Raw genomic sequence first — 14,043 nt, 5'->3', positions numbered from 1 at the left:
GGGACGTAGTGGGGGAGATTTAAAAGAGTTAAAATGACATTTAAAAGTTGAATTTCTTCAAATCTGCACTGGCAGTTAGGCAGTTATGACATCACAATGCCCTACCAGCTACAATGCATCTATCCTAGAACAGAGTCCTTCACGGCAGATGTCCAGGGATAAAATCTGCCAGCCTAACCCAGCACATCAAAGTTTAATGATTAGATTTGGGTAACAAAAGATGGCCTTGTCAGGGGCACCTACATCATATTAAATCTTAGTGCAATTGGATTTAAAAAAAGTTTAAAATGACCTGCATAGTTGGGGCCTATGGGCGAGTGATGGAATATTGCATTGGGGGAAAGGGTTGCATTGGGGACCAGGCATCCAATGAAAGGGACCCAACGGATGAGTGGTGAAATGTTACGTTGGGGGCCCAGGCCTCCCGTGAGGGCTATGAGTGAGCGATGGATTATTGCATTGGGAAACGGGTTACGTTGGGGCACCAGATGATTAGCGGAAATGGGTTCCGCTGGGGAAACGAGTGAGTGGTGAATGATTGTGTTGGGGGACGGGACCCAACGGGTCCCACTTGGTCTAGTTATTTATAAAATGTTCTAGCAATTAACGGTGAACATGACATTTGGTGGTCTTCATATTTTGAAGCAAATGCAATATTTTTATGAATTATCAGTCTTGTAATTTGAGTTTTATGGTCATCTTAATTTCTGTGATTTCATTTTTAGAGAAATGAATATTGTAAACACCTCAAATTTAGTTTATTGAAATGTTACAATATGTTGGCTAAAAGGGTAATGGAAGAATGCATGTAATTGAAATATGATCCAAATCCCTGTGATTCTTGTACAAAAATTGGATTAAATAGTTGTTGATCATTTTGATTGCATTGAATTGACTTTTGCTCTATTCCAACTACTATTTGCTGATTAATATCTCATTTTTTACTATTTAAAAAAAAACCTATTCTAACTGTTGTATCCTTATCACTTTGTAGCCAAGTAAGGAACCATGAGTTGAGAGTAACTGATATAATTTACTTTCTGTTTTAGAAAGGACTGACTGGTAGACTATTGAATAGTCTCTTAATTTAATTGAGTATTGCCTTAAAAGTTAGAAGCTCATTTTTAATTGGGATTGGTGAAATAATTCATTGTAATACATCCAAACAGACTTATTTATCATCTTAACAATTTTCCCAGGCCTCAACATGTTTAAAATTGGCAGGAATTTCATTGTACCTGTACCTCAACATATTGTGCAGGTACTCAAAATAAACTCAACATGACTTAATTAAATACCCTGATTTAACATGCATATAAATTTACTACTCCCTCTTTAAAACACATGCTTGAGTATATCAGATGACATTTTTGTTTCTACTTAAGCACTAAATAAAATTGGTTCACCAGTATTCTTCACACCAATTTTAAACAAAGTTTTTACCAAAGTACAGAGAGTCACTTTCAAATAATAGCATGTTCAAAATCTAATAAATGTACATACTACCGAATACACGAGCTATTATTAATTTCAACGTATTAAAGGAAGAGAAATATTTTAATTATATGCATCCTCCACTAGGAGCTATTCGGTATTTTTTTAAATGTTTTATACCACCAAAACAACAAATAGGCCCATGACTACCTTCTCAGGAAACTAAGACTCAGCAGTGGATGAGTCTTCACCCGTGCACAGAGAACAATAGAAAGCTCAGATACTAAAATAAGATCATTTAATCACAGGATTTCTGTCTTGAATTTCCTGGCTCTGAAATTAATTGTGTAATAAATAGGACATACCTCAAAACATAGTTGATGCAGACAATGCACTGTGGCTGAGAGTTACGGCTGTTGTAGATGACTGTCCCTTGGGTCTCAACCCACACATATCCACCTCGTTTAGCAAGCATCCTGTACTGGCCAGTAACTGATTGACCTTTCGTGCATACTTTTAAAATAAAAATACAAAAAAGGAAAGACTTACTTTCAGATATTTAATTTCAATGATTATCAAGAAGTATTCTATCAACAAACTATTTCACTGTATATTGAAATTTGTTTTTGGTAATGTAACATTAGGCAGAAAAGGTATGACATGTATACTATTTTTGTGCTTTGAATAAAAATGCTTGATTCATTGTTAGAACTATTTTTTGTTCATTTATCAGTATTTTGTACAAAATGTAACAGATTTAAAACTAGAGGAAAACTACACCAAACCACTTTAATGCTGTTTTCTGAAATACTCCTTTAAATTAAATCAATAGAGTACTTGTGTATTTTTAGCCTGTAACCTTGTACACTAAACTGCACCTTGATCCAGTATTAATGTTGCTAGTCTGGTAGTTATCATTTGTGTTTTGAAAGGATAATTGCATTGGTCACAATCAATAAAATCTCAATGTATGCTATGCTCCAGTTACTTGTTTTCCAGAAGGCCTTGTTATTGCTGTAATCTTGTTTCAAAGAGCACACAATGTCATCAGAGGAATACCTGCCAATCTGATAGGTCAATGATTTCGCAAATACTGCCATGTAGGAACTGAGCTACACTCGGCTCCACTATATTCACCCTCTACTGACCTACAAAATAGCTGCTTGTAGACACTAAATATTCACGTTGTATGCAGCAGAAACAAAAGTAATTAGTTTAAGAGAATTGAATTTTTATTATGATCCAAATAGAAACATTAAAATTTTGCTGTTATTATAACTTAAGTGAAAGCCTTCCTACAAATTTTATTGTTGCTCATAAAAATGTTAAAATTAAGTTAAGCGAGTTTGGTATTATAGTCATGGGAACGAGGAACCATAGATGCTGAGATTATAGTCATTAAGCCTTGAGATTATAGTCATTAAGAGGTGTTTGAATAATATACATTGTTAATTCAATTAGTTGTCATCATTAAGATTTCAAAAGATGAATTATATTCACCGCTAAGGAATTGAGCATCATTCCAAACTGTTGTATATAATTAGACATATGCTGTTTTCTTATATTTGCTTTCCTAATTTATGGTTTAATGCTCCTCAGTACTGCTCCCCAAACCCACACCAAATTATAATCCCCCTGATGGGATGCATTTCAGCCTGGTAATGCAGCTGTTCCGCTCTTGACTTTCAGCTTTGAACCTGAAGGGAGTGTTGAACCGAGCCCAGTCCACCACAGGATTGTCACTTCCTTCCCTCCAGTCCATCTTCATGGTGAATGGCATCAGGAAGTCTGGATTCCTACCACCCTGGTCATTCCCTTTCATCTCTTCTACCTCTGGGAGAAGATATAGGACCTTGAAAGTTCAAGGTGACTAGACTTAACAAATTCTTCATCACTGTAATCATTCTCCTGAAACAATCATTTTTCACACCCCATATAACCATATAACAATTACAGCACGGAAACAGGCCATCTCGGCCCTACAAGTCCGTGCTGAACAACTTTTTTCCCCTTAGTCCCCCCCACCTGCCTGCACTCATACCATAACCCTCCATTCCCTTCTCATCCATATGCCTATCCAATTTATTTTTAAATGATACCAACGAACCTGCCTCCACCACTTCCACTGGAAGCTCATTCCACACCGCTACCACTCTCTGAATTAGGAAGTCCCCCCTCATGTTACCCCTAAACTTCTGTCCCTTAATTCTGAAGTCACGTCCTCTTGTTTGAATTTTCCCTATTCTCAAAGGGAAAAGCTGATCCACATCAACTCTGTCTATCCCTCTCATCATTTTAAAGACCTCTATCAAGTCCCCCCCCCCTTAACCTTCAGCGCTCCAGAGAATAAAGACCTAACTTATTCAACCTATTTCTGTAACTTAGTTGTTGAAACCCAGGCAACATTCTAGTAAATCTCCTCTGTACTCTCTATTTTGTTGACATCCTTCCTATAATTGGGCAACCAAAATTGTACACCATACTCCAGATTTGGTCTCACCAATGCCTTGTACAATTTTAACATTACATCCCAGCTTCTATACTCAATGCTCTGATTTATAAAGGCTAGCATACCAAAAGCTTTCTTTACCACCCTATCTATATGAGATTCCACCTTCAAGGAACTATGCACGGGTATTCCCAGATCCCTCTGTTCAACTGTATTCTTCAATTCCCTACCATTTACCATGTACGTCCTATTTTGATTTGTCCTGCCAAGGTGTAGCACCTCACATTTATCAGCATTAAACTCCATCTGTCATCTTTCAGCCCATTCTTCCAAAAGGCCTAAATCACTCTGTAGACTTTGGAAATCCTCTTCAATATCCACAACAGCCCCTATCTTGGTATCATCTGCATACTTACTAATCCAATTTACCACACCTTCATCCAGATCATTGATATACATGACAAACAACAAAGGACCCAACACCGATCCCTGAGGCACCCCACTAGTCACCTGCCTCCAACCCGACAAACAACCATCCACCATTACCCTCTGGCTTCTCCCATTCAGCCACTGTTGAATCCATCTTGCTACTCCTGAATTTATACCCAACAGTTGAACCTTCTTAACCAACCTTCCATGAGGAACCTTGTCAAAGGCCTTACTAAAGTCTATATAGACAACATCCACTGCTTTACCCTCATCAATTTCCCTAGTAACCTCTTCAAAAAATTCAAGAAGATTAGTCAAACATGACCTTCCAGGCACAAATCTATGCTGACTGTTCCTAATCAGACCCTGTTTATCCAGATGCTTATATATATTATCTCTAAGTATCTTTTCCATTAATTTGCCCACCACTGAAGTCAAACTAACAGGCCTATAATTGCTAGGTTTACTCTTAGAACCCTTTTTAAACAATGGAACAACATGCGCAGTACGCCAATCCTCGGGGACTATTCCCATTTCTAATGACATTTGAAATATTTCTGTCATAGCCCCGGCTATTTCTACACTAACTTCCCTCAATGTCCTAGGGAATATCCTGTCAGAACCTGGAGACTTATCCACTTTTGTATTTTTCAAAAGTGTCAGAACTTCTTTTACTTTGAAACTCATAGTATCCATAGCTACTCTACTAGTTTCCCATGACTGGAGGTGTTACCACATACTTTTAATTCTGCCTCATTTGGCTGTTTCATTACTATACTTTAATACTCTTTTGTGCTACAAGCTTGCACCATGTTGCTGTTTTTTTGCACTGGTTGTATTTATCTATAATTAATGTACACCGTTTACTTGGTGAGCTTCGTACAAACAAGGAATTTCAATGCACCCAGGTTCAGGACAATAAACTAACCTGTACATTGCTTATTGTACATATAATAAGACAGAAGAGTTAGATGGATTACTACTCTACGGCCTTTGTTTATAACATTAAAATAGGAGTATATTCCTGATGTCTGGCCAGGTAATTTCTTCTTTCCACCAGTAAAGCGTCTTATTAAACTTTAAAAGATTGTTCGGATAACTAAAACTAAGGTTCAATTAGGGGGATAGAAGCATTGCTAATTCTAATTTTGTATGTGGGTTCAACAAATGAAGTGATAATTAATGGACAGGATGATTCAAACATAATTCATTATTTGCACTTGCACTGCATTTTTCACACATTTTCCATTAATCAATATTTATTAAAGAATCCCCAAAGAACTTTGTGGCCTATCTTTATGGAAACCAGAGTGTACTATATTTTAAGTGACTGTTGTCACGTGGCAACCTGCTGAACATGTCCTGTAGTGTGAATTAATTCTTATTATTATTTCTTCTTCAGCAGTTCCTTTGGACAGAGTGTGGAGCTTCCAATTGGGGAGCACCTTAAGATGGTGGCTAATAAGCTCCTCAACCTCTGCTCATTCTCGTCAAGTAAGTTCTGGTCGTACTTGGTGGAAGATCTAAGGTGCATCGGTGTCCTTCATGTTGGACTTCAGGGCAGCTCATACATTGCAGACCTTGTACTTCCATCTGACTGAGAATCAACAGCTTGACTGAGAAGTGGAATTGTTGTGAGTTCTTGATAGCTTCAACCTCATTCTTCTTGCAATGTTTCTCTTGAGACTGATATTTTGAGGCCACGTTGATAAAAGTAAATCAGGACATTGAGGCGCCAGTCAGCTCTGTAGTCATCATTACCTGTTAAGGCATTCAGCTGTCCCTTGTTTAGACAATGGCATAATCCAACAGTTTCCATTGCTTGGGCCATGTGTGTTGCTTGTTTCTCTAGATTATGACAAGAAAGTGCTCCAAGCATTTTGTTTGGAGGGCCATACTATTGGAGTTAGTTGCCCCTATTGCCTTGCCAATCACCTTAGAGGGTTGAGTCGTTTCCCTTTCTTGAGTCAAAATTGCCTCGAGGATCTGTTTGTCTCGCTCTGGGCAGCAGAACACAGTTTTTACAAAATCAGTGTAGAAGTTGTCTTTGGCCTGATCTGCAGCTCCAAGGTTGGGACGAATATGCAGAGGACTGTGTAGGTTCTGTCTTTGGGTGAGCGTAATGGTCAGAAGGCAATCACTACTTCTGAAAGGAAAATAAAAATCGCAGCAAAGTTGGACGAGCCTAATGTTGATGGCAAAGTTCACACTGAAGATGATATATTCTTCTAGTTTGCTGCTGCAGAATGTCTAGCCCCTGCTGCATGGGTATTAACATTCAAACATTTGCAGACAACATATGCAAATACAAGGTTTCCATAAATGCCACTCTTTGCAAAATTCTAATTAAACAATAAGAAACCAGGGGAGATAGTTTCTAAAAGCCTAAAACTCAACAATTTGAACATTTGAAAACCAAAATCCCACGTAGTTTAATCCCACACTTCCTGTATCCTTAAATAAACCACCCAATATAATCAACCATTCCCTTAGGGCATTGTGGTGCTTCTATATTGATGATAACCCTATCAACTTGCTGTGGACTCCTTGCACTGTTGCCTACTTTCAAAATTTGCTCTCATCTCTGGCACCCTGCCTCCAACTATCTCCAGTAGCTTTTGCCGAGATGTCTTATTTAAAGCAAGGGGTCAGTGGATAAATAGCCGCTTCACGGTCATTCAGCCAGAGATAAGGTCTACGATACCATCTTTGTATGCTGGGACGATCCTTATAGGAGCAGATGGTGATCCTCCTGTTGGAAACATCACAGCATTTTTCTACTCATTACTTCATATAATACATGGAGAAATGGAAGTTGCAGTGTTCATGGAAACTATTCCCATAAAAATGTAAGTATTCTATTGGATTACCAGAATGTTTTGTATGGTAGAGGGGCGTGTGTGCATGTGCATTCATGTAAATAAATAAAATATATTAATCACTTGATTGACCTAGTTTTCACATTTGCAAATGCTGCTACCACATCAAGTTGAAGATTTTTGGATGCATCACTTACAGTTCTGATGACTTTTAATCATGTGATCTGAATCCATTGCATGGTAGAACTCGTACACCGAACGTCCAAGCAGTTCCTCTGGGCAGTATCCCATCAATGCTGCAATTCTAGTTAAGCAGAAAGAGGACTATTATAAATTCAGGGATTTCCCAAAACATAAAATCCTGAAATAAGATCTTCTGCGTATTAACTACACAAGACAAAGGAAAATGTTAGTTGCAAAATGCTGGGGTAAATCAGCGGGTCAGGCAGCATCTATGGAGAAAAGGAATAGGTGAAGTTTTGGGTGAAAATCCTTTTTTAGACTGAGATGAAGAAGGGTTTTGAACCAAAATGTCACCTATTCCTTTTGTCCAGAGATGCTGTCTGACCCGCTGAGTAACTCCAACATTTTGTGTCTATTCTCAATGCAAACCAGCATCTGCAGTTCCTTCCTACACAAAGGTAAATTTCAACTTTTTAAAAAAAATCTTAGTTTCTACATGGCAGTGCACAAGGACATAAAGAAGAGGGCAAGAAAATGGGACCAAAGATTCAAAGTTATTGTATGGAGTTCTTGAAAGGATTAGAAAATAGTTAATGATTGTGCGTCATGCAAAAAAATTGAATTGTTGCATTATAATGCCAAGATCTATATTCTACACTCAGTACCTTCCCTTTTGCTCTACCTTTGGTACTCAAGTTTGACTTCATTGGGTTTATGTATAGTATTATCTGTCTTGATTGGAAAGCATGCAAAGCAAAACTTTTCACTGTACCAGGTTATAATAATAAACCTTAAAAAATATTAAAGCCATAGAAAATAAACCCTGCAAGGTTCCAATGGAATGTGCATAACATTTTATTCATGGTAAATAGAGTTTAAAACATCCACTTGTGATTGACCAATAACAGTTGGGTGTTACATAACTTTGTCCCACATTCTTCCACTGAAAACTGATATCAACCTTTAATGAAAACTACAGCCTGCCCACAATTGTAGGCAAGGATCAACAGATGGAGGCCAATTCTATTATTGCTTTAAAAAAAATGACGCATTCTTTTCGTTACACAATTAGTTGTTGCTAAGGGCTGGTGATGTTTATTTATGTTCTTACAGTTTTCAGTTACCCTATGATTTAGTTTTACTGGGTTAAGTCAGTCCAATAACATAACACACAAGCTGGTTGCAATTTGGTGATTGCAAAACGGGGCATTGCGATTTTTGGCTCAGATTTTGAGAGAAGGAGTGGCCATCCAGTCTATGAATTCTTCTCTTCTGCTCCTTGTACTTTCTAAATCATCTACAGAGCAGAATACCTAGGTTATCCTTCAATCTAAACAAAACTAGTTGTGAAGAATGGAAACAGATTTAGAGCCCTCAACATGTTTGTGACGTAGTGTAATTTGAAAAGCCACAAGCAGCACTTTGGAAGGCAGATTATGGGAAGTAGATCCAACAAATTACAGTATCGGTAGACACAGGTGAAAGTTAGCCTTTGCAGCTGTCGTATCAGATGCAAGTATTGGCAGTTAATTGAATTATCTTAATGTAGAGATATGCTAACATTTCTAAAATACTTCAATCCACTTTTTATTGTGGTTGCAAGCATGTTCAGATAATTAACTATAAAGCCTTATTTTAAAAATAAACAATTTAAGAGTGCATCTTTATAAATGTAAGTGATCAGAGCAGTAACCAAATCTAAAGGAATAATTTTAATTGAGTAAGGAATCAATTCAGCAATTGGACTTCCCAATTTAACTGCGAAACGCGTGTATCAATAGTCGACACCAAGTATTGTTAGCTCCTGTTCTTGACGAGTGATATTGTCTTTTGAAATGCAGCATAATAGTGCAATGATATCAAGGTGGTTTCCATAAATAGGATAGAAGTTTACAAGTAACTAGCATTCATATATAGTGCTTTGAACATACTTAAAAAACCGTGATGATTCTCAGGAGAATTAGTAGCCAAAATCTGATGGGTGTAATTAGCAAAAGCTCGGTTATTTATAAAAGTAGTTATTTAGAAGTTCTTTAAAAGGTCGTAGTAATAGGGAGGAATTTCCACCATCATAGTGTGGGAAGGAACTACAGATGCTGGTTTACACAGAAGATAGACACAAAATGTTGAAGTAATTCAGTGGGACAGGCAGCATCTCTGGATGGAAGGAATTGGTGATGTTTCGCGTCAAAACCTTTCTTCAGATGGAAGATGGGACTCGACCCGATACGCCACCCATATCTTTTATCCAGAGATACTGCCTGTCACGCTGAGGTACTCCAGCATTTTGTGTCAATAACATGGTCACCAATACAGACCACTTAAATTTGAGATGAACAAGCAGAATGAAATAGAATTTGGGAAGTGCCGGTAATTAGAGTGTTAGCTTGCAGGACATAAAAGACAATGAGGAGTGTTTCAGTAGCACAATAGCTGGGCAGCAACAGCCAATGTTATAGTGATCACAAAATAAATATCCCCCTCGTCAGTAAGACATCAGGTGAAAAGTCCAAAGTACAGTGCAAAGCTTTTGTTTGAGTGCTTTTGGAATCCCAACTTGATTTGTGAACTTTCCATGCACAATGGTGCTCTTATATTTCACTGACCTGACAGAAGAAATGCAACGTATTTATAGTACATTTCTTGGAAGAGGGAAAAAGATCTAAGCAAGTCAGGGTAATAACCAATATTCTCAAAAAAAAAATCTATTTAGGGCAAAAACAAAAAACATCAAAATCAGAACAAATACAAAGATTTACAACAGTGAAGCTTTATTTCCCAAGCCTCATAACTTAAATGCTACCAGCACAAATCTTTGGATTAAACTGTTATGTTATGCTGGTTTTATACTGACAGTGAAACAGTGTAATCAAAAATCATAAGATGTCTTGATCTGGGTCACAAGCCTCTTAGTTAAACAATGAATGTTTAATATAAGGCTGGGTATTTTCTCTTAAACTTTAAGTGTTTACTGTTTACTGGAAGCAGTCTTGCTCCAAGCTGATGTATTAAATGTGATTTGGGTCACTGACGTAGATCAGGAATTTTGTCTGATTATGTTTATTTTCTTTCAAAAAGGGTACATTGAACCATAATTTGCAGCAGGATGGCATCGGCCATTTGTTACAAATACCCATTGAGGGGTTTGTGTGGCAAGTTATTAAATATTTTTGCAGTACATTTTTGCAATCTGCTGGGCCAACTGAGATTTCTGTTGCCTGAATTCCCCATCTCATTCTTGCCTAGTGGTTTGTGCCCACCTGCAATTCACAGTAATTGAAAGCCCATTGCAATTTTGAGGAACCACACATCCGTCTGGGTATGCTGTACCCTTTAAGACTCAATATTGAATTACACAATTTTGAGTAACTTGATTTTTTATATCAATCATCTATTGGTGTTTTTTTTTGTATTTTTTCTTGATAACCCAGTATCTGCAGTTCCTCGTTTCCACATTTGACTGCTGCACTGCAAAGTCTCCTCAAGGTATGCCTAGTTTGAAGAGGTTCTCCTCCGGAAGAAGGGTCCTGACCCAAAACATCACCTGTCCATGTTCACCGGGGATTCTGCCTAACTCATTGAGTTACTCCAGCACTTTGTGTCATTCCTCTGTATCTGTGATAATTGTACGTTTTGATTGGGAGTGGAGGACCTGTTCAATCTGATCTGCCCAGCATGTTCTCCTGCTCTGCATTTCACAACTCCCACATTCTTTTGTCTATTTTTTGTTTGTCATCTTAAAATGCTAAATTTAATTCTGAAGAAGGGTCTTGGATCAAAACGGCAAGCTGGGATTTGCTGCTCTCTATGATACCCAATTGCCTCAAGATACCCGTTTATGACGACTGTTTGAATTGGCATGGGCCATTCAAGAAATGCACAGGCAAGGAAGAAATAAAAACATGCAAATCAATGTGCAAATTTAATGAAAGCAGGTGTTGAAAGAGGAAATGATAGATTGAAAAGAGCTAAAAGCCAAAGGAAGTCAATTAATTTTTTCATGCAGTCTTCAAATCTTCAATTGCAAAAAACTTATGACATTCAATCCGTCAGCAACTTTCAGGGTCACAAAGAATACTTGGTATGTGGAATATAGTTGAGGCAAAACTGAGGAGGTAGTTGAGTAGAAACTACAACAACATTTAAAAGGCATTTGGACAGGTACATGGATAGGAAAGGTTTTTTGGATGTGGGCCAACGCAGGCACCGGGATTAGTGTCTATCCATGCTTAAGGTTGATTGTGTATCACATTGTTATACTTGGATCTACCATCCAACCATATAATGATCAATGTGGTTCAATGATAAGGAAGAAGCTAATGTGAGGATGCTGTGCATCTGTCCTTGGACAAGTTTCCCTATAGCAGAGCTCCCATTCATTCCCTCATTAATCAGATAATCTTGTTTACAGCTTATCCCCGTGGCCATATTGATTTCATTCTGCCAAAGACAACCACATAACCCACCCTCCCTTCATCTTAACAATCTGTTTTTACCTCCTGGTCCATTCTGAAGAAGGGTCTTCAAGCTGGGAATGCTGCCTCTGTTTTTGTTCACACAGATACTGCCCAACCCGTTGAGTATTTCCAGTATTTTATATTTTGTGTGAGGAAAGTGGGTTAACTAGAGTGAACAGTAACCTCAGTGAACAGGTTTAGTAACTATGCCCCTTCTTAACCTATTGGTTTTAAGGGTTGAGAAATGCACAGAGCAAGGACAAATAAAACATGCAAATCAATATGCAAATTTAATGAAAGCAGGTGTTGAAAGAGGAAATGATAGATTGAAAAGAGCTAAAAGCCAAAGGAAGTCAATTAATTTTTCATGCAGTCTTCAAATCTTCAATTGCAATTAAAACCTAAACGTATGACATTCAATCCGTCAGCAACTTTCAGGGTCACAAAGAATACTTGGTATGTGGAATATAGTTGAGTAGAAACTTGAGGAGGTAGTTGAGTAGAAACTACAACAACATTTAAAAGGCATTTGGACAGGTACATGGATAGGAAAGGTTTAGAGGGATGTGGGCCAACGCAGGCAGGCGGGATTAGTGTAGATGGGGCACATTGGTCAGCAGGGGCAAGTTGGGCTGAAGGGCCTGTTTATATGCTGTATGTCTCCATGCTTAAGGTTGATTGGCAATAAATAGCATGTATCACATTGTTAAAATGGTTCTAAAATTGGAATGGACAGGGTTTAACTTTTAGCTTAATTTAGATCTACCCTCCAAATATAATGACTCAATGTGGTTCAATGATAAGGACGAAGCTAATGTGAGGATGCTGTGCATCTGTCCTTGGACAAGTTTCCCTATAGCAGAGCCAGGGACCCGGATTCAATCCTGACTGAGTGCTGCCTGTGTGTAGTCTGCACTGTGACTGCACTGATGTCCAGTGCTCAAATTTCCTCCCAGGTACCAAAGATGTGCTGTTGGTGGGTTAACTGGCCACTGGTGTTTAAATAGTGGGGGAATCTTTGGTAAATTGATGGAAATATAAAAAGGGATTAACGTAGTTTGTAAAATTGTAAAATGGGATTAATGTAGGATTAGTGTAAATAGGTGGTTGAAGATAGGCAAAGACTTGGTGGATCAAAACGGCCTGTTTCCCCTGTCTCTCTATGACTACCAATGAGCCTCAAGGTTGGATGTTACCCGACTGTTTCCAATTGGCATTTAAACAAAAATTGCCACACTAACCAACATGCGATGCTTTGAATAGTTGCATATTTGGAACCAAAATACGGGTCAGTTTTATACTGTGAAAATGACATATTAAGGTTGCACAAATTCATTTTATTTAGACTTTCACTGGTACAAAACACCTTACGACTTTTGATCTGGGATGTGTTTAGGCTTCGGCCAACATTGCGGTTTTTTTTGGCAAAATGTGAACACAGCTGATTCTAACATGGGTTGTCCGTGCTTTTTTTTCCAGCTTTAAACGTGCCGTGCACCTTATATTTGTGAAGGATCTGGGCACTAGCCTGAAGCTAACAGTAGATCCATTGTTATGCTTACTGGAGGCAAGGAAGAAATATCACCCCATTGCTTCCATTTTTCGATTTCTTTGTTCAATTAATTAATTTGTGTTTCTCCATAAACTCATCTATAAGAACATTAAATAATATGAAGAATTTGAGGACAATTAGAGATTTGATTTTGCCATTTAAAATTCACTGTACCTCTCATCACAGTAGGTAAATTTCATGTCCATGCTGTGGCGACTCAAGAATGTTTTGCAGTCCAGTGGAACCTCAATGTTGGATGGATGTTGAATTACCTCACACATCATGATCAAACAATTCAGAGGAGGCTCCTTGTACCCACACAGTGTGCGGGCCTGGCAGGCATTGTATATTTTGATGTGACCTGTGCAGTGTATCACCTGGAACAAGGCAAAACAGAAAACATTAATCTGATGAGAAACATAGAAAAATAGGTGCAGGAGAGGCCATTCGGCCCTTCGAGCCAGCATCGCCATTCAATGTGATCATGGGTGATCATCCGCAATCAGTATCCCGTTCCTGCCTTCTCCCCATATCCCCGGACACAAAACTCAAACAGTTGCTTATTCCTCCAATTTAACAAATGGACGTGTGCAATAATTGATCAACAAATTCAATTCCCGCGTTGGTGCAAAATGTTATCAACACATTCACTCAAGCACATGGTCTTATAATTGAGACCTTAGAAGACATGAACTATTTCCCTTATGTTGGATGGTACCT

General features: G+C 38.2%; 1 protein-coding gene across 1 annotated transcript in view; it reads right to left on the bottom strand.

Annotated features, from left to right (window-relative positions):
• The window catches only part of epas1b (endothelial PAS domain protein 1b), a 111,869-nt gene that overhangs the window by 20,347 nt on the left and 77,479 nt on the right, over positions 1–14,043 (bottom strand). The window contains exons 6-8 of the mRNA XM_055639644.1: positions 13,498–13,700; positions 7,329–7,435; positions 1,800–1,947 (exon numbers count right to left, since the gene is read on the bottom strand). Of these exons, the coding sequence (XP_055495619.1) occupies positions 1,800–1,947; positions 7,329–7,435; positions 13,498–13,700 (458 nt within the window). The remainder of the gene's footprint in view (positions 1–1,799; positions 1,948–7,328; positions 7,436–13,497; positions 13,701–14,043) is intronic.

This window comes from Leucoraja erinacea, chromosome 8 (assembly GCF_028641065.1).
Source record: "Leucoraja erinacea ecotype New England chromosome 8, Leri_hhj_1, whole genome shotgun sequence".
NCBI classification, from domain to species: domain Eukaryota; kingdom Metazoa; phylum Chordata; class Chondrichthyes; order Rajiformes; family Rajidae; genus Leucoraja; species Leucoraja erinaceus.
The sequence above is the reverse complement of the archived record's forward strand: the minus strand, read 5'-3'. Positions and strand labels throughout refer to the sequence as shown.